Consider the following 25,338-nt stretch of genomic DNA (forward strand, 5'->3'; position numbering starts at 1 on the left):
GTATGTTGTATGTTGAGACCAAACACGACATTGGACTTTCAAAAACGTATCGCACAGGAACAACGACGAACCCTTTCGCTAATATTGACGGAAAGCGGAACGAAAAGATATTGTCAGAAGTGGGATTCGAACCCACGCCTCCAGGGGAGACTGCGACCTGAACGCAGCGCCTTAGACCGCTCGGCCATCCTGACGATGTGTGATGCTGCTGAATATTTCATAATAATACAGTAATACAGCAATCACAGACGCTGGTTTATAATAATGTTTGTAATTTTTGTAGCAGTTGCGCCCACAATAATCCCTAAAAAAGGTACCTAAAAATTATTTTCGTATCGAGGTCACAGCGTGACGCACTGCGTTGAGTAGTTATGGCTTCGGTCTGTTTTGACCCCGTTGGCTACCCGTAGTTCTGTCAAAACTAAAGCTCTGGTTAAAGAAAGAAAGAAAGAAAGAAAGAAAGGAAGAAAGAAAGAAAGAAAGAAAGAAAGAAAAGAAAAGAAAATAAATATTTTTTGTCAAGGCTGTCTACAGTGTGCAGTGTAGTACACATCGAAGTCACAACCAATCATCTGGCCCCGTCTGACCCCATCCTCGTGAATTTTAACGTTGTGTGCTCTCTTACAGCACATCCATAAATCTCTGCTCTGGTCTTCTTCCAGGCCTCCTGGCTGTCTGCTTGCAGTTCTAACCTCAGCATCCTTCGACTGGCATGCTCCTCCTCGACACACGTCCACACCATCTCAGTCTGGCTTCTGGTTCTTCGGCTTTATTACTTTTTATTTATTTATTTTTCCCCCCGAAGTGCCCTGTCCCTCTCATGTAGTCATTCCTGAGTGAGAAGCTCAACATTATTCCTATCTCTTCATATATTCTCCACTCCCTGTGAAACCTCAGCCTTCCACTGGGATCCCTCTCGCTCACACAATTCAACATGTTCCACCGTTCCACCGCCCCGACAGTAAGCCCTCCTGCATACCATGGCAAAAGATTGCTGGTTCGGAGTCGCCATAAACTCCCCCGCTGTGATTGGATGAAAGCGCAGCTGCGTCTACGCCAGTAGTTCCTTATGACGTCCCCCCGGGCGGCCAGCTGTCAATGTCCACACTAACCTAACCGATCGGACTGTGTCACGTGTCTCATCTGAGAGGTCAGTCAGTTTTTCGCGCATTCATATTTGTCTCTTACCCCGCGTGATTGTGTCGTTGAATCAACGATTATTTTTGGGTGCGCGACTAACCGTTAGAATTTGAAATAAACAAATAGCGTTTTTCATGAAAGGCTGAGAGTGCGGGGCAGGCAGTCGGCAGCTAGCTAGGCGACATGTAGCCTAGCTCCCCGTGTGTCAACGCATTTCCTGTTGGAAACCAGTCGCCGCTTTACGTTAAAATATCACAAAAACATTAAGATTATTGTCGTTGTCGCTGAGCTAGTGCGGGGCTCAGTCGCGCGAGCTACACTTTAAAATTGAGTGCGTGTTTAAAACACCTCTTACGGTAAAGCCTACGAACAGTTTTTTTTTGTTGTTATTATTTAAAAACCAAAATCAAAGTGTTTTCTGTAAACTCCACCAGATTATTGTTCTACATGTCCTCAACTACCTCTGAGGTGATTTTCAATTTGATTCACTGTAGCATTTTCTGATAATCGGATGCTTAAGTTATATACAGCATACAGTATAAAACTTGCTTCCATAGACAGATTCAAATATTCATTAAAAAAAAAAAAAACTCAAAATGTTTTCTGTACATGTCCTCAAGTACCTCTGTGGTGATTTTTTAAGTTTTTTCACTGGAGCATTTTCTAATAATCTGTTGCTAAAGTTACACAGTTAGTCAACAGGCAGTTTAGGGTGAACGTGGTGGGCGTGAGGATGATGAACTGATAAGATGTACAAAGAAGGGGGAAATGACTGGTTGGTTTGGGACGCTGCTGGGATGACTGGATGTCCTGGAATATCGACACACACACACACACACACACACACACAAGATTATCCAAAAATGGTACAGTGAAACAAGTTAAACATCACCACACAGGTAGTTGAGGACATGCACAACAGGAATGTGCTGGAATTTGTAGAAAACATTCAGATTTTTTTTTATTATTCATATTTGAATTTGCCTATCAAAGCAAGTTTTGTACTACATTCAGCATTCAGCATCAGATTATCAGAAAATGCTAGAGTGAAACAAGTTGAAAATCACCTCAGAGGTATTTGAGGACATGTAGAACAAGAATGTGGTGGAATTTGTAGAAAATATTCTGATTTTGATTTTTAATCAGTATTTGAATTTGCCCATGAAAACAGGTGTTGCACTGTATGCTGTGGACAGTTTCAGCATCAGATCATCAGGAAAAAAAACTACAGTGAAACAAGTTGAAAATCACCACACAGGCAGTTGGAGACATGTAGAACAAGAATCTGATGGAACGCACCACGAAGCCGCTCCCACGCTTTACCGTATGAGGCGGTTTAGACGCACACGCGATTGTGAAGCGGTGATAGCGCGACTGGGCTTTTCCGAAGCGCGGCTGGCGTGGCCGCAGTGCTGAGCTGTCCCAGTAATCACTAACATACAAAGTAGGTGGTGTCTGATGTGTTGTATGCCAAACTTCTTCCATATTAGGTCTGTCTGTGGAGAAAGAAAGAACTTGGACAGGGACCAGTATTTATTGGTCCCTGGTAGAAAGACAGGTATTTTTTGGATTCCTGCCCGATGTTTTCATTGGGAATTGAACTGTTTGGAGGGTTGGAGACAAAAAAGGGAAAAGAAAAAAAAATGCCTAAGCGCTGGAGTTTTACGAGAGGAAAATGGAAAATTCACATGGTTCACAACCATGCGAGGCTGAATACTCTGGGTTTGGTGTCGCCTGCTGGAGCATGCTTGATGGACAGGGGTGCCTGAGCTGCAAGCCCGGGACAGGTTGTCCAGCCACATCCCCTTTCTAAAGCCCTGCACGACACCGTGGGAAGACGAAAACAAACCAGAAAGCTCGACACACACACACAAAAAATATATATATCCCTCGGAAAATACCATTAAACATAAATGGCAATGCGATTCCACTTGGGCGTTGTCTTGAGGATTGTTCGCTAGGTGTGGTTTAAGCACACACTGATCGTGCCCAGTAACTTGTTTGATGACACGCGTGCCTATGAGCGCGAACCCGCTCCTTGCTTCGTGGCAGACTTCCTCTCCATTTGTGTGGCGCCTTTACATCTTGTCGTGCGGTAACTTAACACCAAGTAAGTGATCCGCCTGTTGCCAAAGAGACGAGGAACATACAGTACTTACTGTTTTCTATTTAAAGTCTTTTTAGTTCGCATTTCGGCACCCGGTCCCGCGCTGCTGTCCTCTCTGGCTCTTCTGCTTCGTCGAATTTTGCTGCGAAAAGACCGAAACGATTACTTAAACCCATAATCCTAACCTTAACCCTACAAAATGAAACTGGGTGAAACAGCACATAAGCATGAATAGGTAATAAAACGCGATAGAAAGTGTCTCACACTAGCACCTGTTAAAAAAAAAAAAAAAAAAAGGCTTGTGTATCATCATCTCTGCGTGTGAGTGTGTGTTTATTACACATTGGAAATGATTTGAAGACAAACGATATGTTATCTTTATCGTTCCTGTAAATGACAGAGTGACTCTGGGTGTGGCATTGGTTGTCTCTAGGTCATTCCGCGCGCAACAAGGTGTGGTTTGAGTATAGCTGACGAGGAATGACTGGGTTTAATGGTTCAACTGAGATGAAATGACATGAAAGAATGTGTATGTGTGATGTTTTAGACAAATTGGTATTTTTAGTTACCCATTTTAGATATCACTTGCCCTTTAAGGTAAATACAGGTACAGTTACCACACTCAAGTAAAAAATAAGAAAGGCTTTTGATTAGTATATGAACTATTAAATTAAAAACCCGGCGGAGGATCACTGCTGATTCAAATGCAGATTGCTTCAGAGCAATGCTGGATTTATGGTTTGCTGTGTTTTCACTCCGCAAACACAGCGAGGATGCCGCCGCACTGTTTGTTTTCTGACTAGTACATTTGAATGTGTCTCTCCTCAGTTGGATAAGCATGGCCTCTACCCCGCCGCACAATTTCTCCTGGGTTGAGCTTGGAAAACTGGCGGGATTGGCACTACCGAGGATGACCTCCGAGTACCAGTACCTCCTGGACAACGGAATCAAGCACCTCGTGTGCCTGTGTGAACGAAAGCCGCCTTACCACGACACGTGTCCTGAGTTACAGCTGCACCACATCAACATTGTGGATTTTACTCCTCCCTCACCGATTCAGATCGAGAGGTTTCTCAAAATTGTTGAAGAGGCCAACTCCAAGGGCGAGGTGGGTAGTCGGCTATTTAAACGAGTGCATCTGAAGGAGGCTTACGAGTATCTTTGGCTTTACATTATGAGAAAACAAGCTTCAACAAAGCTACATGTCGAGAATATAATGTGTGAAAGATGAATGTTTGTTCCCCCAGGGTGTTGCTGTTCACTGCATGCACGGCCACGGAAGAACTGGAACCATGCTGGCCTGCTACCTCGTGAAAAAACGGAAAATATCTGGGATCGAAGCCATCAACCAGATCCGCACACTGCGACGAGGCTCAATCGAAACTCATGATCAGGAAAAGGCAGTCATGCAGTTTTATCAGCGCTCACTTTAGCGGTTTATGGTTTACATTTGAAAATCATTAGTGGATTATTAATTATTCTGCTACTGAAATGAACGTGTCTGAAGGACACAGTTTCTATTGTAGATTTTATACAATACATGCACAGTACGTCATCGTTAGAGGTGGTTCTCTTTGTTTATGCACTAAGTCGAAAGAGAATGAATGTGAGGCATCCACCTGTTTTTTTTTTAATGAACAAATATCTTAGTATCTATGCTTATAATTTCTGAATGCAGGAATAAATCATTAGCGTCTCCTCTTGTTAAAAGATAATTTTAAAATATTGCAGATTGCAGGTTTTAAGTTGAACATCTTTTTCATACACTTGTAATTTATTGTTGTTTCTGACACTTTGCACAAATGGGTCCTTTCTTGACTGACAAACTCACTCCTTAATGCAACATGTCAACATTATCACCTGTTCTTTAAGTCTTTGTGAGGCTTAATAAATAATGATTAAGGCAATGCTGCTGCATGTAGTGAATGACTGGTGTCAAGACTGATGACTTTACCAAAATGATTGGTACATGATCTTACCACATTTGCCTTTTCTCAAGAGTAATAACTGAACATGATAAAAGTGATAATTTTGTCACGGTAAAGGAGACTAGACAGAGTTACAAGACAGATGTGTTTGCTCATGGATTTATATACAGTACACAGCTGGCCTGTCGCGATAATCGATAATTCAATTAATCGCTCGGTAAACAAACACCAGGTCGGTCATTTTGCCGGTCTCGATAAATTGACACGTGCGTCTGTTTTTCTCCTCTCTCGCTACCAAACACGCTGGATGAGAGAAGAGGTCTCATTCTGTGCATTTGTCTCGACACCTGTTCGCGTTGGCTCCATAGCGGAATGAACGGAGTGAGTGAACTCTCCTGTCAGTCGTTAACCCCTGTTTTACAACCGGAAGCGTCTGCAGAGCGTCAGCAGAGGTGCTCACGTTCCAGCACCCTCCCACACAGGACGCGTTTTATGAGCAGAGCGTCTCGCGCGGCGGCTCGATCGGTTCACGCGAGGATTGCAAGATCGCGCGACAACCCAGGTAGTTTTCGCGTGTTTTTAAAGACAACGACAATGAAACAAAACATCGGTGTCTCGAAGTATCGATGTGTGTAAAAAAAAAAAAAAAAGAAAAAAATAATAATAATAACGCGAACTGCTGGCATCATGCAAAATGCAGGTATTTAAAGTGTAGATGCATTTTGTTCATCATAGTTTGAGATTCAAAGTGAAATCTGTTTTTGTTTGACGGCCGACCTGAACAGCGTTGAAGCCGATGCGTCACGTTGATGTTTCACAGTAAAGTACAGCACATATAAATACAAAATCCAGCACATTGTGTGTTACGATGAAAATCAACCGGATCCACCGTGTTTTTACACTCTCTTTGTCACGGGATGGGCGAGGCGGGCGCTGGCGCACACACACACACACACACGGACACACACGGACACAGAGCTGCGAGTGAGCGAAGTGAAGGAAAAGCGAGCAAACTCTATGACTGACGAACAGTGCCAGTATGGGAACATTCCGGCTTCAAACGAAACGAACGAGGTGAGCCCATGAACACGGGCGAGCCGATATGTCGCATTTGTTCGAAAGTAGTGGTGGTGAAGAAGGGGAATACGACGAACATGCACGCGCACCCCAAGCACAATCATCCCCTCCAATTTTCCCAACTGTGGGGGGGAAAAAAAAAAAAAAAAAAAAAAAGTACTGGCAGAGGTTCCGCGGAGCCATCGTCCCGACAGGCAACGCTGACTGAAGCGTTTGGTAAGCAAAGCAAATATATATATATGTAAACAGCTTACAGACAGCATCAAAGTCCTTCTTTCTTTTTTTTCTTTCTTTCTGTTTTTTTTTTTAATTGTTTTTAGTTGTTATCGTGGTTTTAAAGTGCTATTTTTGATAAAAAACAGAATGTGAGTACATTTTATTTTTATTGTTTTTTTGTTGTCTTTTATGTTTATTATGTTCGTTCATCTTATTTGCAACCTCTTAATCTTGAGAAATGAAAGTTTATAGCTTTTGACATGGTGTACTTGCATTATTATGTCATTTATTATCATTATATGATTTAAAAAAAAAATGGTGTCAATAATATCGTTTATCGGCAATAATTTGTAGCACAATTATCGTCCAGCAAAATTTGTTATCGTGTAGGTATTGGCGAACCAGTTATTCCTGTTTCTTTCATGTCAAGATTGTCACTGCCAAATACAACAAAACTTGCAATACATACTATATACAGAGGGAGTGTATTTTTCCACCCATTGTTATTATTTTACTTTTCTTAGTTTGGCCTTAATTACGTTGTTGAAATCATTACTTAAGAGGATTTTTTTTTTTTTTTTACAGAGGATGCTGGGAAATGTCAGGTCCGATAACTCAATTAGCATAAAACACGGCCAGACGGAATAATGTATAGCAGTTTGAGAAATTAAATTAGTGGCATTTTGAAGGGACGAATAAAACGCTCAAAGGGGAAGTCAAAACAACTTGATTAGCCACCTGATGAGGCTCCATTAAAGTTAGCGACGCCTATGTTAGCTTAAGGCTAACGTTACCTTTATGAAGTCTACACGGTAAGCTATGTGAGATCCGCGTCGACAGGACGAATGTCGAATGGGACCAAATCAGTTGTTTGAGTTTTAACAGCGTGGACAACGACGTACTTCCTAACAGGTGAGTACTGGCTTCTTCCGTTTGGACAGTACTTCCCCTCCCCACAACATGTTACTGTTTGAATGTCATTCAACAAACCTACACACACACACACACACACACACTCTCTCTCTTTCTCTCTCTCTCCCTCGCGATTTTAGCTTATGTAGCCCTCACTGGCAGCACTCACAAAACCGTTGAACCCTCAGTTCACTGGGGGAAAAAAACGAAACCGATTGGCGTAGAAACGGGCCCTCAAAACGCTTCAGTAGGCACAGCGACTGGATCCCGTAGGACACCCCAGTATCCATCCACACGAAGAACCAAACAAACTTTTAACTAGTTTTCACAACAGCAATTCAAACAAACACAATTCAACACATTTTAGTCAGTACACTACACTCTCCCCCCACAAAAAAAAATGGTCATGCCCTTATGACATGTATAACAACATAACCTTTTATGAACAGGATAAACACTCCCCTCTCAAACCAATCCACTTATAAAAAGTGCTATTGTACCTCAAAGGTGATGAAGATAAGCCATCTGTCTTATCATCAACCTTAGCTAGAGAGACAGTATGAGTACTAACTGCCACAGAGCTTGGACTCCCTAACAAGTCATAGGTTAGTCGGGTAGGAACCCTTTTCAGTCTTTGAGGCCGTCGTGCCTCGTCTGAACTCTCTGTAACACTGTCTTGTCTCTCAGTCGTTACATCGAATGTCTGTGCTTCAGTGTCTCTTCCAGTATCAACAGTACTTTCAAAAGTCTCATCTTGCACTACGGATCCATCGTCATCTGTTGCTGCAGGTGCCTCAACTGTAACCTCATCCATCTCTTGGTTAATTGGAGGGACAACTTGATCCAAATCCAGGCTGACAGGTTCTGATTGAACAGTTTCCTGAGCTTCTGAGTCAGATGCAGACTCAATCTTTTCAACATGATCAGGCGCTGGTACACCAGAAAGATTACAGTTTTCAGCCTTCTTTGCTTTGAGTCTTTTGCTGGCCCTCCTTTTAGGTTGAAGTGTATCTTCGTTCTTTTCCACATTCAATTTCACTTCCTGTCCAATGGGCAGAATGTGATTTCGGTGCAATACTTTGTTAGAGCCTTGTCCATTCTCTGAATTCAACTTGAACACAGGCAAACCAGGGAGTTGACTCTCCACAACGTATGGTGTAGCTTTCCAACGATCAGCTAGCTTGTGTTTTCCTTGCAGTCCAAGATTTCTGATTAACACCCTGTCACCAGAGACTAATGGACAGAAACGAACTCTCTGATCGTAGCGTTGTTTGTTCCCTTCATTTTTTTTTCTAGCCATGCTCTCGGCGAGCTGGTAGGCAGTCTGTAATTCTCGTTTCATGTTTTTGACGTACTTCAGATAGGACTTGGTGGGTGTACCGTCACTTGAGACTCCAAATGCCACATCTACTGGCAGTCTAGCCTCTCGACCGAACATGAGAAAATATGGCGAGTGGCCTGTTGACTCATTTAGTGTGCAGTTGTATGCATGCACCTACAATGCATGTAACTACAAGCACATTACATATGTTTCTGGAGTCAGGCTCAATTGTCAAGCAATCCATACAGACGAGATCCATCGGCCCCCTCACTGGTAAGATGTGACAACTCAGCAGCTCTCTTAGGCAGCGTTTTCCTCTGAATACACCTTGGACAATTTTTACAATACGTCTCAACCTGTGTTTTCATACGAGGCCAGTAAAATCTCTCTCGCACCAACCCATAGGTTTTGTCAAACCCAAGGTGACCTGACTGGTCATGCAAAGACTGAAGAACAGTTTCTCTGAACTTGTGTGGGATTAAGAGTTGTTGTCGAACTGGTTTGTTGGGAGGCTTACTGATTCGGTACAGTACAGAGTCCTTGACCTTTAACTTTTCCCACTCTTTTAACAAATACTGAAAATAGTTTGTCTTCCAATTCATATGAATTAGTTCATAGTTCTATAGAAACAGGAGATATGTACTTGTTGAAGGTTAGAGGCTTGAAAAGTACTGCTGTGATAAAGAGTAAACTTTATTATGCAACAACACCAACAAAGGACCAAGACAACCATCTAGTCAAAAACAACACTACTTTTGTTCATTAAACGTGCTGAAGAGTTTTCTCTATTAGAATGACATTTAAGTGGACTTCACTTTCCTCCATTATGCACGGGGCACAAGTGAAAAGAGACTCTGTCGCTCCTTAAATGTGAGCTTTTCTGGATCTTCATTTCCCTCGATTTTCTCCTGGATCCTGTAAAGCGAAGACATGACACAGCAGTGTTTTTTGGGGTGTGCTTAAAACCTCCGACGCAATTTAATTTGCAGCATCTGTCAACTCACTTTTTTGTAGCAGTCTTTGTTACATGCTGGCTCACTTTGCCTAATCTCTGATCTGTGAGAAAAAATACATTTTGTACATGTCTTAATGTGGCCGTACAATATTACATTTCCTGTAGCGTACAGGTAAATATCTACCTGTCTTTGCCGTGTTTTCGTCTTGGGAGAGAGGAGTTCTTTGCTGTTTCTCCAACACTTTCACAACAGTAATTTCATTCCTGACAGAACTTCTCTCGATCTAAGAATGGAAATGAACACCAAAATTCACTGCTTTGTGGTTAAATGTCCAAAAGATCAAAAACATAATTTAGAAGCACTTGTGGATTTTAAGGTGCATCTTCCACCGTTGTCCATTACCTGCGTCCTGTCTCCCAGCTGCTGGATTGTCATCATCATTTCCAGATCCTCGTCTTCCTCCTCATCGTCATCGTCACCTCTCCTCTGAATCTCCCCTAGCCTTTTCTGAAACTGCCACTCCAGGCTGAGCTTCCGCAGCCTGTCATTCTCCTCTGCTGAAAGCTTTGCTTTGGCCTGGAGCTCCTGCACCTCCTGCTCTAGGAGTGCGACCATGTGAATCCTCTGCTGCTGCTCCACTTTCTCCTGCGCGTCTCTCTTCCATGGGTCAGAGAGCTGCAGACGATCTTTATTCTGTTGTGGTCCTGGGGTTTGCTTTTGTTTAGTTGGAGGCTCTTGAAAGGAAACGTGTTTTGTTGAAGTGGTGCCAACTTGGGTTTTTGTGACTTGACTCTTTTGTGCTGTGGGTCTGTTCTGCTGTGATAAAAGTGACAGTGGAGGCAGTTTATTGATCGCAGGAAGTGGGCAGGCATAGATGTTATTTGCTGGGTTTGGAATACTGTGTGCATTTCCCTTTGCTTTAAGGATTTGACTCATATTCAGTGTCAGCTTGGATGGGCTCTGGAAAGTCATGAGTGGAGGATTGATCTGAGTTTTGGCAGCCCTGGTGACTGGGATGTCTATTTGTATTGGCTGGATTGAAGGTGTAGGTGTTGGGTGTTGTGAAAAAGGAGTTCTCCAGACACCGGCACCACTAGGGCGGCTGCTCCGCTGATGTTTGGCAGCCAAACAATTATCTAGGAGGATGTCATCTGCAGAAACGCTTGGCTGGATGTAGGTCAGTTTTGTTGGCTTGTCCTTCTGCGTCCAGAAGTCTTCTTGTTTGTCCATGCACAAGTTTTCCTGTGACAACGCTTGGCGCTACGAAAGAAAATGAACACGATTCTGAAGGTGAAACAGCAGCACATCAAGCAGCGTTTGCCATATCAATGAGTTTGTTTCTGGTGTAGGATTTAAGATTTACCATCAGAGTCCCTTTACTGGTGTTTAGGACACTGGAAGGCCATGTAGAGTCTTGAAATGTTTGCTGCTGTTGACTGGATTGTGTCTTGTCCTTGTGTGATTTTGGATTTGGAAGAGTCATATATTCTCTTTGAAACGTCTAAACATGAACAAAGAAAAATCACTGAGTAAGAAAACTTTGAAAATCCAGACATGTTTGCACTGGAAAAGCATTTCTTCTTAGTTTGTGTTTTTGTGTTGATGCTGGTCTCTATGATAGATAGACATTATAAAAATGGGTTGTTAAAAAAAAAAAACAACTCACATCACCACAAAGGTTGCCACTGGAGACAGCAGCCATGTTGGTCCATCTGGTGCCAGGGACAGCAGCATCGTTGCCATTGTCAAAGTCAGCTGGTTTTGGCAGAAAACACAAGCATGTAGTGGGGTTTTCACTCTGCGTCCCCAGCAGCATGAGGCAATGATACTTACTGATCATATTGGGGTTGGAGCGGTACAGCTGTCGGTTTCTCAGCATCAACTGTTCTTTCTTCCTTTTGCTGAGTCTACAGGGATATTCTGAGATGCCGGAATCAACATTGGACACTGTGTACTTTACACTGTTGGGACAAGTTGGACTTTCATCACCTAGTAGAGTCAGAGAAACAAAGAAAAGAAAATGACCAAAAAAAAACAAAAACAAAAAAATTCCGACCAGCTGTTTCAGCTTATTCTGTATCTACCGGAATGCTGCTGACTCAGCAGTGATGCCAGGCCATGATAGCTCGCTCCAAACTTTGCCACTCGTAAGGTGACAACAGGGCCGGTTTGCATCATGATTGCCGCCGCCCTGAATCAGCAGGAAGAGATTTGTGTCGTTTTCAGACAGTGCAAGGATTTCAAGACAGGTGCAAAACGGGCTGTAATGTGGCTACCTCTCTTGGTTGAGACCAATCAGGCTGCGACCATCCACACTCAGCAGCTGATCACCGGCCACTAAATTTCCGTTCTGTACAGAGGAGATGCCGTTGGATGCCCTCTAGAGTGGCGCCAATCTAAACTCAAGACTGTGCTCGGCAACATGCGTTGCTCCTTACTCACCATTTCAGCCGGTCCTCCCTTGACAATAGATTTGATATAAATCCCAAGACTGCCTTGACCCGCCCCCTGTGTCAAAGCGAGAGCAGATTTGTTCAGATTTGTATTAAATATTCAACTTCTTTTTTTTTGAGTCGTGGTATCATTTTAGTTTATGAATACAGTTGAAGTGTCACCTTGGCAGCCACGATGCTGACGCCCATCCCACTATTGAGAGGCTTGTTAAGCGTAATGGTTACAACTTCCGGCACTTTGTGTCGGGCCTTTTAAGAAAATTAATGAAAAAAATTTGGAATGTTTGATTGCAATCTTCAATGTTTTTAAGGAGTATCGGGTGCTTGATCATACCAAGGACTGCGCAGCAGACAACGGTTGGTCAAAGTGCACAGTCCAGCTGCCTTTAGAGTTTCCCTCCAACGTCAAAGAGCAGAGACCTTGAAGGTAGAGATGTCTGGTCAACAGAATTATCAGATCTGAGCTCATTCCAGGTGTGTCAAAGACATACATATCATGTACCTTTCTGGCAAATTGGCTCCAGAAACTCTCTGAACCCTGGAGGGATCCCTTTCACAGTACTGCAGGAGTACCCCTCCTCCGGCAACAGGAAGGGTAAGGAGAGGTCCTGGCTCTCCTCCAGCCGGATCGCCCGTCCTTCACTTTGAATCAGGCTGTCTGCCGTAGCATTTGCGGCGGCCACCACAGCGTCGATCAGATCCTGCAGTGAAGATGGAAGCATTTTCATGTGAACGTACAGTGGTGGTCCACAGACTGCCATGCTTCAGGGAGCACTTACGTGGGGGATCCGAGGTTCGTTGCTTGCGCAGAGGTATCCACCCAGCAGCATGCGCAACTGCAGTGAGTTTAGCTTGAAACAGGTATTCTGGATGTCCTTTGCGTCTTTCATGCAATACTTATTCATGGTCAACAGCGTGGTTGCCTAAAACAAATAGTCATCTGTAAATAAACAGCTAGAATTGGATGAATATTTGTACCTATGCATTATTTAAAACTTGTATAAGCAGTGGAGGCATATGTCTTACACTTAAAACTTAAAAGCAAAGTTTTAGGGACAGAATCAATCATATCCAGCTGCAGGCTTGTTCTTATCAATGTTTAGGCCTGCAGGCAGGCAGGCTGCTGACCTGGATGATGTGTCCAAGGTGGCAGTCGGCAGCCAGCTCCAGGCCCTGCCGCTCCGCCCAGTCCTCGATGGCCGCGAGCCGCTGGCGCAGCGTGGCGCCCCAGTAGTGGCAGCGCAGGCCGCGGCTGTCGGCCTCCGAGCTCATCAGCTGGTTGAAGAGCCATGCGCTGGTAAAGTGAAATAGTTGGGAGAAGAGCTGGATGGTAAGAGCAGGATTGACCCGGCAGCGGCGCAGCAGGGACATGGCGTTCATCAGTGTGTTTAGGACCATCTCTGCAGGGGAGAAAACACCTGTTTTTGGTGGCTGAGCCCTCAGACTTCTTATGATTTGCTGTTCCAGTTCAGTGTGTATTCACCTACCTATGCCAATTGGCAGGGGGCCATACTGCTCCGGGTCGATTAAAAAGGTTGGCAAGTGCGTCCTCAATTCGTTTTGTAGACACTGCAGCAGCAGACTTGGAGAAAGAAGACACAGTAAACTCATGATTTTTTGTTTTTACGAAATGCAGAGGATTAATGACGCTAAAAGTGGTTGTTCATCCTTTGCGATTTCAGGATTTATAGATACTAGGTAGAGTTATGCATCCTTGCTTGTCACCCATACACACTGAGACACTGAGGCTACGGTTTCAAACTTTGTCAGCACTGCACTTTTTAATTAGATTTGAGATCAATATCAGAAAAGAAGCCTTTTTATGCCTCGGACTCTGTAAAATATTAATTTCAATGAGTCCCAACTGAAGTTTAAAAGAAGTGACTCACCACCAGGTTTGTCCTCTTAAATACTGCAATGATTAAGTTGTGATTTGTTAAAAAAAAAAAAAAAAAAACACCACCAGTGAGGCTCCCTGATATTGCCCGCTGCAGTACTGACTTGTATGCCTTGTGCACCAGATTGGACAGATCCAGCTGACTCTGCTGCGTCAGCGGGCTCAGCTCTCTGTCGTGCTTGAGGAAGTTGAGCAGCTCGGACGAGTTTGCCATCCAGAAGGCCAGTGCCCCAGCGATGCTCCTCTGCCTCTGCACAAGGTGAACAACAAATCTCATTATTAGTGGCAATAAAAAAAATAAATAAAAAAGACACCCAGTGGGAATGACCTTCATCAGCCTTCCTCTCAGGCCTGTACTCGCCTGGATCACACTCTCTGCCATGGCCACGCTTTTGTTTATGATCCGTGTTCCGCCGTGCGTCCGGAGAGCAGATCGCCCCGCAGCGTAGAGGACATAGGCGGGCGAGAGCTTGAAGTGGACCGTGGAGCTGTTGGTGTAATGCAGGACCGCCGACAGGAAGCGTTCCTCGGCTGGAGGGGGAAGAGGGAGAGGAACCAGTAGGGGGCAGCAGCCCGCAATGAGAGGCAAAGGCTGTGGCACTCGCCTGAAGTGAACGGGACAGGTCTGGCTGGTACTCACTGTTTTCACAGAGGTTGATTCCGATTGGCAGTCCGGGTGGACCAGGGACGTCAGAACACGGGCTTCCTGTTGGATTCAAGGCAAAGATGACGTTGACGATGTTGATGTTGCAAAGATTTACAGTCTTTTATTTGGAGCACGAGGCAACCAACCTGGGTCAGTCCGTGTCTGCTTCCGACTCTTCTCGTTCTTCGACATGCACACGCCGCTGTGGATCAGGGGCTTTTCATCTGACCTGATTGTCGAAAAGACATGTTTCTGTATTTCTGGCAGTGTGGACGCCTGAAAAAGAACTCCTGAACAGTGAAATATTTTACCCCGTCTCATCCTCGGAGCCCTCGGCCGCTTTGTTTTTTTTCTTCTCTTTGTTCTTCTCTTTTCTTGACAGGCTCCTCTTGAAATTCTGGATCACGCCTCCTTTTTCTTTCTCCTGATCATTCCCCTGTGTTTTGGTTTTTTTTTCGGAGTGGTTGGAGGATTTAGAAGGGGGGTATTTTAAACACGAGCGTACCACGGTAGCTGTGAGCGGGTTTGGAATACCGCACAGACGGTGTTGATTTTACCTTCGAACAGTCTTGATCTCTCTTCAGCACGAAACGTGCTTCTCTGTTGTCTGTGGTCCAGTTCAGCTGCACCAGCAGAGGTCTCTCATCTACATCCATTTTACGCTCTTATTCCACAAAAAAAAAAAAAAAAAAAAAATTGTTGCACGAGTTAGAGACAAAGTTGTGGTTGTTGGAGAAAGATTTGCATCCAAAGAGGACCAGAGAGTGGCCTCAGTCAGTGCTGACCTTTGTCTGCGTGGATTTCGTACAGGGCGAACCTCGCCGACAGCGTTTTCATGTCAGGCCTGAACTTTTCAGAGAGGGTGTCAATGAGCTCGAGAGTCGAAGAGCTGCTGCAGACTCGCAGGCACTTGGTGGCCACGTTTTCTCCGACGCCGTCCTCCAAGTAGAAGCGCATCACACCGTGAAACTCCAAGTTCTGCAGTCCAAGAGATTGAGAGCCGGTTTGTCCTACAGGGAGCTTTGCTCAGATTTTTTTTCGCAGTGCCATTAATATTTTTCATTTGAGTTGTTTTTACGTCCGTCCATGCATACGTTTTAATTTTTGATTCAAAAAAGAAAACTTACAAACAAATAAATGTATTAATCACAGGGTGGAATTAAACCTATTGAACTTATCATTCCTGTACTGCATATAAATAGTTCCTGATGTAAACTACACAACTGTTTCTATTATTAGAACAGCGTAAGAATCCTGATGTCAGATCACAGCTGTCAACGCAAAACAAAGGGGGGAAAAAACATGTGACTTTAATCCATCTGGGTGTCACAGTTCAAAGAATGTTAATTTTAAGACGTCGCAATGATAAAGGAGAAGAATTTCAACTCAGCAGTGACAAAAAAAATTGTTCCCGCCAGCGTTTTACAGTTTCAACACAAGAAATAGCAGCCGAGTGAGAGTGAAGAGATTTTTACGCTGTGTTTTCTGCCTCTGGCCTTCCAAGCAGTGACTTACCTCATCAGGTTGGCTGATCTCAAACAGGTCCAGTCTGTTGTCGTTCCACAGGCGGATGACTCCAGCCAGTTTCTCTCGTTCTTCCAGCTCCGGCATGTTATTTATTATTTATTTATTTATTTTTCAAAGTCTCTGTGTGACTTTAAGCCGCAGACAGCAACATTAACTTCTTGTCCGTGCAGGGTGAGTCTATCTCCAGCAGGACCCCGCCCTGGCCTCAGTGTGCACCCCAGTACTTCTGAACTCATCAATATAACTCTCCGCTTCATCCTCCACTTCATCCTCCCTTCCCAGCATCCCTCCGCCCCTCATTCCACGGGTCACTGGCTCCTGGCTATGTGAAACAGTAGCACTTTCCTCATCATAACTCGGTCACAAAGCACAACGCGCCTCATAAATATTCAGCTGTTTTCTTTTCATTGTCACCGTTTCCAGGAGTAAAATGCTGCAGGACGCCGTTTCACACTCAGTTTAGCATGTACTGGTGTTTTTTTTAAATCAAATTACTCCATCGAGACCATGATGGGATGCCGGCAGACATTTTCGATAGAGAGAAAGAGAGAGAGAGATGTTCATCTCTAATTTCCACTACCATGTATGTTTACGCTTGAGGGAATCCCACTTCTCATGCATACCACTGATTTGCAACACAATATATGCTCTTCCCATTCAGCCAGCGCTACGCTAGGTATGTAGGGCAGCTATTGTTGGCTGCTGCCATGCTTTCTGGGTAGAAGCTGCAATAGCACAAAAGGCCAAACACAACCAACCATTAATTAAATACACAGTATTGTATTTTTTTGTTTTTTAAATGAACAAGCATGGGTATTGTTGTCTGGGTGCTCTACATACAGAAAAGATCCACAATTTTTTTTTTTTTTGGTTCTTTTTTTTAACGAAGCCCACTTTGCATTACACATTTTTTAAAATCATTTTTTTTTATTTATTTGCCTCATTCACTAGAAAGAAAAAAAAAAGACTCTTTAAACTTTAATCTAAAGCTGACTGTCGCCGTGTCTTCCCAGCTCCCTGCAGCTCCCTGCAGCCCAGTCACTCGTGCTTCAGTTAATCTACTGTGGCTGACGGTGCAGACAAAATATCCCTTACTGATGGCCGGTCAATCGGACTCTGACAGCGGTGAGAAAACAGCACTCTGCCATGTTCGTCCAACAAAAAGTCGCCTCCCAGCTGCAAAGAAAAGGGGCAAAAAATCATCAAAGAATCCCAGAATTAAGCTTTTCTGTATAACTTGCGTGTGCACTTGTTTGGTTGACATCACCTGAAACATGTCTTCCTGCACTGATGGAAGCCCCCTGGGAAACTCCATGTTGTCCATGACGTACTCAGCGTACAGTAGCATGTTCCTGAAGTTCAGCACCTTCTTCACAGATGCTCCCAGACCCAACGCTGTGTACAGCTGCAGCATTCAACAAGTACAAGTACAGGGCTTTGTTAAGAAACAAACACACGTCCTAGGTCAGCACGTTGCTGTGTTGTCTTCTGACCTTTCTGTCGGGGTCCAGCAGCATGTCGTATGGACAGCCGGTCTCCCGCAGCCAGTGTGAAGCTCCTTCCTGGCAGCCAAATGAAATGACCAACGTCTCCACTGAGTGATGCTCCAGGGACCTCTGGAATAAAACGTGCATCACATACGTCGATGACAGCGACTTGTAGCCCTGGTTGACTTCCCTTGTTTGACTGTAGTACCGACTGTAACACTTCTAGCTCGTGCTAGCAAGCGAACCGCTGTGTATGTTTGTGTGTCCGTCAATGGAAAAGATATTTTTTTCCAACCCTTTCTTTCCCGTCACATCAAGGAAACGTCTCTGGCACTGTCGCTGTCACACTCCCTAAATGAACTCAACGGGTAAAACATAGCAAACTGCCTTTGGCTGCTTTGCGTTTACCTGATTTTTCTGGAGATCCTTGACGTGAAGGCGGCAGAGCAGGCAGGAGAGCTGGCGGACGAACACCAGCAGCACCTTTTTACCCTTTTGGAAGTGTTTCTCCAATGTCACTGTTCTGCACAGTGTGGGAAACAGTCAGACTCCGAGGTTCAAGTTGAAACTTTTGGGTAAAGATAGGCGATGAGTGCGTACCTTCCTGTTGTGGCACTGATGAGGGCTGTCTCTGGTGAAACACATGTTGTTGGATGGCCGTGGAGCCCATTGGCTCCTAGTCCCAGCTTATCGTCGAGATCTTGCAGGAAGGCGTCCCACTGCACCTGTGCCACATGGACTCCTTTCACATGTGCTGTTTGGAGTTTATTGTTGTGGGTTTTTAATTTTCTGTTGTTGTCGCTTTGGTTTTCACATTATGACTGACTCACCCCCAGACGCTCAAACTGCTGAAGGGCATCCTGCAAAGCCGCACAGCTGCACAGGTTGAACAAAAGTTTGAAAAGTGACGCCTCACAGTTGATTTATGCATGATTGGCTCGCACAATATCGTGGTTTGCGATGTCCGTCATAGATTTTTCTATTCAGGTATTTTCATTTGCAATGCAAAGCTATGCAAAATTGCAAATCAGGACAAAACTCGTACTTACAAATGTTTGGTCGGAGAGAAGCATTTTAAAATGATGTGTTTATTTCTTTGCTGTTTTTTTTTTAATTTCTTACTGAGTGTTTCTCTTCCAAAGCTCCTCTGCATGGCTTATCCTCTTGACGCGCAAGCTGTCACATCAAAGACAAGATCAAGTCAGCTTACGACTGCGGTCACAGTGGTGGCGAGTTGTCTTGGAGATCGGCGGACAACCGTGTGTAGAGCCGCGCGCCGCTCTGGATCAGGCCCAGCAGTGACTGCTCTCGCTCGATGCGAATTCTCTGGCTGACGAACTCTGCGAGAGATCCTGTGTGGGCCGGAGTGAAGGAAGGAAGCGAGCGCGTCAGGAGGAGTGCGTCTGGGTTCGTTCTCTCGGTGTCTAATGATTGACGGGCCGCCTGCTGCCGCAGGGAGATAAATCACAGGACATTGCAGCTCCGTTTGTTATTGTTGCTGGCCTGTTGCCACTGACAGCCTGCCTGCCTACCTTGCCTGCGCTCCTTCTCAGCCAGTTGCAGCAAAGCTCTACCGTTTGCGACGAAAGCCGCGAGAGCGCTCGCACAGGCGGCGGCGCTTGACTCTGCTTCGTCAGCCATTGAGTGAGAGTCTGGTGTGACAGCTGCTGTCGGAGCAGAGTCCATCTCAAAGTCCCTGCTGGACAAACAGAAGAGGCCAAAGATTTGCACTCAAAGTGTTTTTTTTAAGTGGAGCACTTCACCATTTTTCGTTTTGTTGACTGGCTAAGGGGGGGCAGGTCATCGTTGCACATTCTGATTGTTGACATAATTAGACACATAGTGAGCGTTTGTTTTGTGGGGGGTTTTTATTGTTGTGACTCTTACAAAACTCAAGAGCATTAATCAACGGACTCCATCTCCAAATCCCTCTGGCTCTGGTCTCCAGAGCCCAGCTCGTGTTCTCCATTGCTCACAGCTGCGGTGCGCTCGTCCCCCTCTTGCTGGACTCCCTCAGGGAGCCCTCGCGACTGGCTGACGACTGTTTCTGTGGCCACAACGTGAGAGATGGTGAAAGAGCTGGCGATCTCCTTCAGGCGGGCCTGCTCGCTCTTCAGTTTAGCCAATTCCTTGCTCAGTGGGGTTTCTTCTGCTGCTGCTGCTGTTGCTGCTGCTGTTGCTGCTGCTGCTGCTGCTGCTGGCGTCTTGGCCGGAGCTGGCCTGCTCTGGTCTTCAGCCGCTTTGGAGTTCTCCTGAACGCTTGGCGCCTCTTGATCCTGCTGCGCCTCGGACACCTGCTTCTCTGTCGGTTCGCTGGTGCTGCCCTCTGGCTGACCTCCAGCTCCCTGCACCTTCTCGTACAGGCTCCTCCTCTCCTCCTGCAGAGCCCTGCACAGGTTCTCCAGCTTCTGGTTCTTGACTGTTACAAGCTCAAACTCCTTCTCCTTGATTGCTTTCTGCAAAGTGTGAAAAGAAAACAGGAGGAGCGGCGTGACCAAAAGGTAAAAATCTCAACGCCTTCATTTTGTTTTTCAGACGCCAGGTTCTTACGTCCGCCACCATGTCGAGGAGACTCTTATTGCAGCCATCAAAGCGACTCTTCCATGACTGGCACTCCTTCTCCAGCTTTTTCATTTTCTTTGCCATCTGCATGACAAAAAATAAATAAATAAAATAGATGAATTCCAAAGGACACAGTCAAAGGCCTTGTCCAAAAATAGGAGGACGTTGCCTGAGACAGAATCTCATGGGATTCTTCACGTCTTCACTTATATTTTTATTCAGACGCCATCTGGTTAACATGACCAATATCATGACGCTGACTTCAAATGTTCTGTGGAAAAAGGTCTCACTTTGTCCATGTCTTGTTTGAAGCCGCTGTAGACGCTGTTACTCTTTGATACGGTGCCCTGGATTTCATCAAACTTCTTGGAGTACATGTCGAGCTGCGGAGAAACACATAGAACATGGTGCATTTCTGCAGAAGACTGAGGGTAGTCGGGGAAGTAGGAAGTTTATACAAGTTCCCATGATGCCCTGTGAGTGTACCTGGCTCCTCATGTCGCTCTCCTGTTCCCTCAAGGCCTTCATTTGCAATTTATACTGCGACACCTGTTTTAGCATCTGTAGAAAATTGAAAAGTGTTTTGTGAATTTGAGCACCGGAGGCGGGGCGGGGGGGGGGATTTATTTTCAAAGTGTCACTTTTTTTTTTTTTTTTTTTTGGTAGTGCTCAGCAATCTGTTGTGCATTACGCACAAGCTCTCTCTCCAGCTTGTGTTTCTCCTCGGTCTCCTTCAGGATCATGTTTGCCTGAGCGAGTTTGGTCTCCAGCAGTTTCTCCTTGAGGTCCCTGTGTTTGAACACCTTCTCCAGGTTCTGCAAAAGACATTGAAGCGAGGAGATTTCAGGGTGTGACTGAGAATCTCAACATCAGACTTAAATGTTTCCACTCCTGGCATCAGTACCGCCTCCCGCTGGTCGTATTGTGAAATTAGTCCCTTGAGTTTTTCAGCCAGGGCGCTGTTCTCCTGGCACAGCTTGGTGTTGCGGCTGCTGTGCTCCTCGATCTGGGCCTGGATCTCGCTCAGCGTTCCCTGGAAGTGGGTGGTGATCTCCTTCCTCTTCAGGTCGTCCTCTCTGCATCTCTGCAGAGTTTCCTCCTGCAGGCGAACCAGTATTTCTCAGCAGCACTCTTGCATACGGGCTGTGTCTCAGCAAATTTGAATTCTGCAGAGCTTGCGTATTTGCACATTTTATTTCTAAAGTCAGAATGTGTGAAAGCTGCCAATTATCTGTCCTCTGTCTTGTCAACAAATTCGCAAGAAATTAAAACTCTTACTTTTGCAGTAAGCATATCAGTGTGATGATAGCGTTTGGCCAAAGAATGACTTTATTTCTTGACAGAAAAAAAATATATATATTTTGCCTTTTCAAAAAAGAAAAAAGAAAAACATATAGCTCCCAGGCAGATGATGAAAATGAATGCATTAAACTCACATCAGATTCATGTGTGAAAAAATACAACAGGAGATTTGAGTCACAGCTTGTCTTATCAAGTCTTTAAAGTCAACTGAGAATATACAAAACACATTTCATATGTTTGATTTGTTTCTTAACTGTAGAATTGTCCAGCTTTCCTGTTGTCTGTTGGTGTGTGTACGTGTGTGTGTTTTAAGGGGTCACCGCTGTTTGCGACAGTGTCAGCTTGATCTATGGCGCCAGCTGATGGCGCCCCCTGCAGTGCGGGACATACGGCCGCCATGCATGCATGTCAGCTAAGCAGCGACAGCAAACGGCTCGTCGCTCAGATGAGCACGGCTGTGTGTGTGTGTGTGTGTGTGTGTGTGTGTGTGTGTGTGAGTGAGAGAGTGTTCGCGCACGCGCTACCTTCAGGGTCTTGTTGTGCCTCTGCAGCTCTCGACAGAGGCCCTCCAGCTTGCTGCGGGCCAACACGGCTCTGCTGTGCTCGCTCTGCAGCTGGTCCTTCTCCTTCATCACCTGGAGCAGCTTCTTCTGCAGCACCTTCAGCTGCTTCTGATCACTCCGGTGCTCCTCCAGCTGCAGGATAAAAAAAAAAAAAAAAAGCCAACAGGGAGAAAGTCTTATGCAGCACGAACGATAAGAGCCCGGACCCGCCACGGCGTGTTTTTCTCCATTTCGTCAACTCACCAGCTCCGCGTGCTTCTTGATGATGGCCTCCAGCTTCTTGTCTGGAGTGTCGAGCTTGTTCAGACTCTGCATCAGTAGCATGGCGTCCTTCCCTGAACATCCACATAGAACGTTATTCACTGGTCGAGTCGACTCTGGGCTTCATTTATCTTCATGGCCACAGAGGATGATGTTGGCATGATTGATGTAGGGCCGTCGTGCGCTCTTGCAAACCACTTGACTCTGGTCCAGTATCAGATCATTCTCTCATCAGCTCCTTATAAAGCGGTAGCCGGATAACCAGGAATTTAGCTTTCAATCTGAGGAGTGTCTTTGGAGAGAGAGGCGGAGCTACAACCGACCTGTATACAGTTGCAACTGCACCGTATACATGGAGAATCTCCTTGTGCACCAGTAGAAACCTTGTGCTCTTCCTAGTTCCTAGAGAAGCTAGAAAAGGAATCTGATTGGCCTGCTCTCAATGTGACTGGCAGATTCACCCTGTCACCTTTTTGGAGGGACATCCCTTTTTCAAGCATCATTTTGGGATTTGTGAAATATTTTCTCTGCCATGTTCCTGGAGGCCTGTCTTTTTGGATTTTGCTGCACTGCACTAATGCACATTGATTTCACTGAGAACAACAACAACAACAACAACAACAACAACAACAACAACAACAACAACAACACACAAACCTAGATTTTTGAGCATCTTCTTTTCTAGTTTCTGGTCCCTGCGGGAATCCTTCCCTTTGACGGACGTGACCTCGTCGGCGTCTTCTGGCTCAGCGGGAATCTCTGTGTGCTGGTAGGCGCTAATGATGTCCTCCAGCTGCTGGCCCAGGTCTTCTGTCAGGTCGATGTGCCGACCCTCAGCTGGCGCTGCCTCCGGACCCAGAGGTGCAGGGCTGCTCTCCTGATGGGCCTCCATGATTCTAAGCTTGGACTGAGACAGGGACACACTGGTTGTCATTGATGTACCAGAAGGATAGAAGAGGAACATGACTCACCATGGGTTGTTCTCTCTTGTTGAGAGTAATGCACCACCCATGGTTTGCCAAATGGCACGATTTGAAGCCGCACATCAAAACAGCGCGTTGTCTTTCTCAATAAATTTAATGGGATGCAACCACGTGTAAGGACGAGAGAGTCCCAGGAAACAAAAACTGACCGTGTGTTAAACTTTTGACTGGGAGAGTTTGTGGTAACATCTTAGATTGTGGTGAGCTACTTCATGTGGGCATGTAGACCTAAAAGGAGTTAAATGGGAATTCAAAGGTTTTTTTTTCTTTCTTGTTAATCATAACGTTTTAAAACAAATTTATTAGACTGTATAGCAGCTGATATAAGCTCGAGCATTCAATTGGCTCTAATGAGTGTGTGGGATTGGCTTCATAACTATGTTTTGCGGCTATTTCCAGATGACTCATTTTGCTTGTGAAAAATACTTGCTGGTTCCAGCATCGGCAGAGTACACTCGGGTGGAAGGCGAACATAGTCTAACCGAGAAGCTTCCGGATTAGAGCTTAATGCATTTGAATCAGCTATTTCCTGACCTTTCCCTGCAAGTCTGAGTGTTTGTGCCAGTAACAACTAGCAAGCCAACTGTGGCTGCTGCAGGCCTATGGACAGACTCCTGTTCTTGACAGCACAAGACAGACGGACTTAGAGTTTACCTTTGTCAAGGAGTCGGCAGTATAGCAGAGCTCATTAGTGTTCCGCCGTGATTAAAGTAATGTGGCTGCTATGCAGGCTCCCAGTCAGAGCCTGTTTACTTCACACTGCCTGTGCTTTCACAAGCAGAGCACATGGCACCTGTTCCAGACCCCCGCAGGCTATTTTAGGAACTTCTTAATATGGGCAAGATATTTATTTATTTCTATTCCGCTCTTATTGATGTCAATGTCAAAAGCTGCATTTCTGACAGCAAAACGTATCGGTGTTACGTAAGTGACCCCATCTGCTCGCCATGTTTAAAAGACACAAATTAAATAAACTAAAAATAAACGACAGTGAATTAAAGAGGCGCTATTGATTTTTTTCACTCCAGCCCCAGTCAGTGCAGGAAGAAGAAGTTAAAAAAAAAAAAGTGTCTTTTCTTGACTAAAAAAAAACCCAAACGCTCTGACTGTCTTGCCATTTTGTTAACCAGTGACACCACGCTGCATTCCCAGCAAACCAAAGCAGAATTAAGCAATCACTCACTACGACAGGTTTTAGTACACGGGAGGTTTGGGAGGCCTCTCAAGCAATGGCACTAAGGTTTTTGGCATTTCTAAGAACAAATTTCGATTGGAAAAAAGAATGTTAAGGAATCAAGCAGGGGGTCTTACCAGGACCAGGGGCCAGAGAGGGAAAAAAGAAGTGTGCTGAGGGGCCTGGAGAGACTGTCACCACAGATACAACAGCTGTGATAAGACCACCTCAAAATAAACCCGAGGAGCTCTGAGCAGACAGAGGGGAGGACTGAGGGACGGTGCGACCAAACACACGTCCACTCTGGCTGCCATCTTGTGCAATGCGGCTCTGAACCAATGCACTACCGGTTTTATTTTAGGCCGGCACGCTGTTAACGGCTGTGCAATTATTCCGACTAACGGGCCTGACAGACCTCGTCCCCGGCCGAAGGAGAAAGAAATGTCTCCTCGAGTGGCCAGAATTAGAACACATCTCCTCAGCAGCACAGAGAAGATAGCACACTTTCCGCCTGCATGCTGCAGTTACACACACACACACACACACACACATACAACTACTGTTTGGCAAACTGAAGACCTTTAAACAAACAAGGTGACAACTATTTTTGGAAGCTTGCATATGATCTTGTTGTTCCTTGGTGACTGCAGTTATCCTCACTGGCCAGTGGGTGTCACTAAGTGTTTTCATTTTATTTTTCTTTTTTAAATGTAACCCTTTTTATTCAACAAATTGTCTCCAAACTGCACGTGAATTACCTCGTCTGAAAATCCGTTAATTCTACGAAGGGAGAATAACAATGGCAAAAAGGTGCAATGTCAGGTTG

General features: G+C 45.1%; 4 protein-coding genes and 1 non-coding gene across 8 annotated transcripts; 1 reads left to right on the forward strand and 4 right to left on the reverse strand.

The window, feature by feature from the left end:
* Positions 1-111: 111 nt before the first annotated feature.
* On the reverse strand, positions 112-194 carry trnal-cag (transfer RNA leucine (anticodon CAG)). The gene has a single exon. It is a non-coding gene; the product is annotated as a tRNA-Leu (tRNA).
* A 426-nt stretch (positions 195-620) lies between these two features.
* On the forward strand, positions 621-5,154 carry dusp23b (dual specificity phosphatase 23b). 2 transcript variants are annotated; one of them, XM_076023389.1, is made up of 3 exons: positions 621-1,150; positions 4,076-4,355; positions 4,495-5,154. In XM_076023389.1, the coding sequence occupies exons 2-3, from the start codon at positions 4,086-4,088 to the stop codon at positions 4,678-4,680; spliced, it is 456 nt and encodes a 151-aa protein (XP_075879504.1). In that variant the 5' UTR covers positions 621-1,150; positions 4,076-4,085; the 3' UTR covers positions 4,681-5,154. The 2 variants fall into 2 exon arrangements, with proteins under 2 accessions (XP_075879504.1, XP_075879502.1); XM_076023387.1 differs by lacking the exon at positions 621-1,150 and adding an exon at positions 2,894-3,250.
* A 4,222-nt stretch (positions 5,155-9,376) lies between these two features.
* Positions 9,377-16,392, reverse strand: afdnb (afadin, adherens junction formation factor b). Its single transcript, XM_076023390.1, has 23 exons — positions 16,169-16,392; positions 15,439-15,631; positions 15,211-15,317; positions 14,965-15,089; positions 14,800-14,882; positions 14,648-14,713; positions 14,112-14,538; positions 13,598-13,692; positions 13,239-13,510; positions 12,890-13,033; positions 12,613-12,811; positions 12,445-12,530; positions 12,273-12,359; positions 12,100-12,165; positions 11,934-12,007; positions 11,742-11,848; positions 11,491-11,646; positions 11,324-11,412; positions 11,021-11,158; positions 10,060-10,917; positions 9,841-9,940; positions 9,706-9,757; positions 9,377-9,616 (listed from the first exon to the last, which is right to left on the reverse strand). Exons 1-23 carry the CDS (start codon positions 16,262-16,264, stop codon positions 9,526-9,528), a joined length of 3,711 nt encoding a protein of 1,236 aa, XP_075879505.1. The 5' UTR covers positions 16,265-16,392; the 3' UTR covers positions 9,377-9,525.
* Positions 16,393-16,943: 551 nt separating this feature from the next.
* Positions 16,944-19,370, reverse strand: LOC142886339 (peroxiredoxin-like 2C). 3 transcript variants are annotated; one of them, XM_076023399.1, is made up of 9 exons: positions 19,200-19,370; positions 18,926-19,019; positions 18,790-18,843; positions 18,498-18,543; positions 18,268-18,392; positions 18,076-18,190; positions 17,674-17,796; positions 17,448-17,585; positions 16,950-17,356 (listed from the first exon to the last, which is right to left on the reverse strand). In XM_076023399.1, exons 1-9 carry the CDS (start codon positions 19,351-19,353, stop codon positions 17,234-17,236), a joined length of 972 nt encoding a protein of 323 aa, XP_075879514.1. In that variant the 5' UTR covers positions 19,354-19,370; the 3' UTR covers positions 16,950-17,233. The 3 variants fall into 3 exon arrangements, with proteins under 3 accessions (XP_075879513.1, XP_075879511.1, XP_075879514.1); XM_076023398.1 differs by having other exon boundaries at positions 16,944-17,585; positions 18,268-18,386; XM_076023396.1 differs by having other exon boundaries at positions 16,946-17,585.
* Positions 19,371-19,516: 146 nt separating this feature from the next.
* txlnbb (taxilin beta b) lies at positions 19,517-24,833 on the reverse strand. The gene is made up of 10 exons (XM_076023395.1): positions 24,650-24,833; positions 23,013-23,262; positions 22,338-22,429; positions 22,056-22,226; positions 21,134-21,328; positions 20,925-21,044; positions 20,716-20,790; positions 20,520-20,612; positions 20,218-20,313; positions 19,517-20,123 (listed from the first exon to the last, which is right to left on the reverse strand). Exons 2-10 carry the CDS (start codon positions 23,245-23,247, stop codon positions 19,569-19,571), a joined length of 1,632 nt encoding a protein of 543 aa, XP_075879510.1. The 5' UTR covers positions 23,248-23,262; positions 24,650-24,833; the 3' UTR covers positions 19,517-19,568.
* Positions 24,834-25,338: the final 505 nt, after the last annotated feature.

The sequence above is a fragment of the Nelusetta ayraudi genome, unplaced genomic scaffold, assembly GCF_046127955.1.
Source record: "Nelusetta ayraudi isolate G7.1 ecotype Tasmania unplaced genomic scaffold, CSIRO-AGI_Nayr_v1 ptg000015l, whole genome shotgun sequence".
NCBI lineage: Eukaryota > Metazoa > Chordata > Actinopteri > Tetraodontiformes > Monacanthidae > Nelusetta > Nelusetta ayraudi.

Excerpts from the sequence above, each read along its gene's own strand:
- dusp23b (XM_076023389.1), top strand. The coding sequence starts at position 4,086 with ATGGCCTCTACCCCGCCGCACAATTTCTCCTGGGTTGAGCTTGGAAAA. Across the intron at positions 4,356-4,494 it reads AGGCCAACTCCAAGGGCGAG|GGTGTTGCTGTTCACTGCAT; the intron begins GTGGGTAGTCGG and ends TTGTTCCCCCAG.
- afdnb (XM_076023390.1), bottom strand. The coding sequence starts at position 16,264 with ATGCCGGAGCTGGAAGAACGAGAGAAACTGGCTGGAGTCATCCGCCTG. Across the intron at positions 11,413-11,490 it reads CTCCAACCCCAATATGATCA|CTGACTTTGACAATGGCAAC; the intron begins GTAAGTATCATT and ends TGCCAAAACCAG. Across the intron at positions 9,941-10,059 it reads AGCTGGGAGACAGGACGCAG|ATCGAGAGAAGTTCTGTCAG; the intron begins GTAATGGACAAC and ends TTCCATTCTTAG.
- LOC142886339 (XM_076023396.1), bottom strand. The coding sequence starts at position 19,353 with ATGGACTCTGCTCCGACAGCAGCTGTCACACCAGACTCTCACTCAATG. Across the intron at positions 18,544-18,789 it reads CTTTGGAAGAGAAACACTCA|CTGTGCGGCTTTGCAGGATG; the intron begins GTAAGAAATTAA and ends CAACCTGTGCAG. Across the intron at positions 17,586-17,673 it reads TGCTGGACCCCGACAGAAAG|CTGTACACAGCGTTGGGTCT; the intron begins GTCAGAAGACAA and ends TGAATGCTGCAG.
- txlnbb (XM_076023395.1), bottom strand. The coding sequence starts at position 23,247 with ATGGAGGCCCATCAGGAGAGCAGCCCTGCACCTCTGGGTCCGGAGGCA. Across the intron at positions 21,329-22,055 it reads GGCACAACAAGACCCTGAAG|GAGGAAACTCTGCAGAGATG; the intron begins GTAGCGCGTGCG and ends GTTCGCCTGCAG. Across the intron at positions 20,791-20,924 it reads ACAAGCTGGAGAGAGAGCTT|ATGCTAAAACAGGTGTCGCA; the intron begins GTGCGTAATGCA and ends AATTTTCTACAG.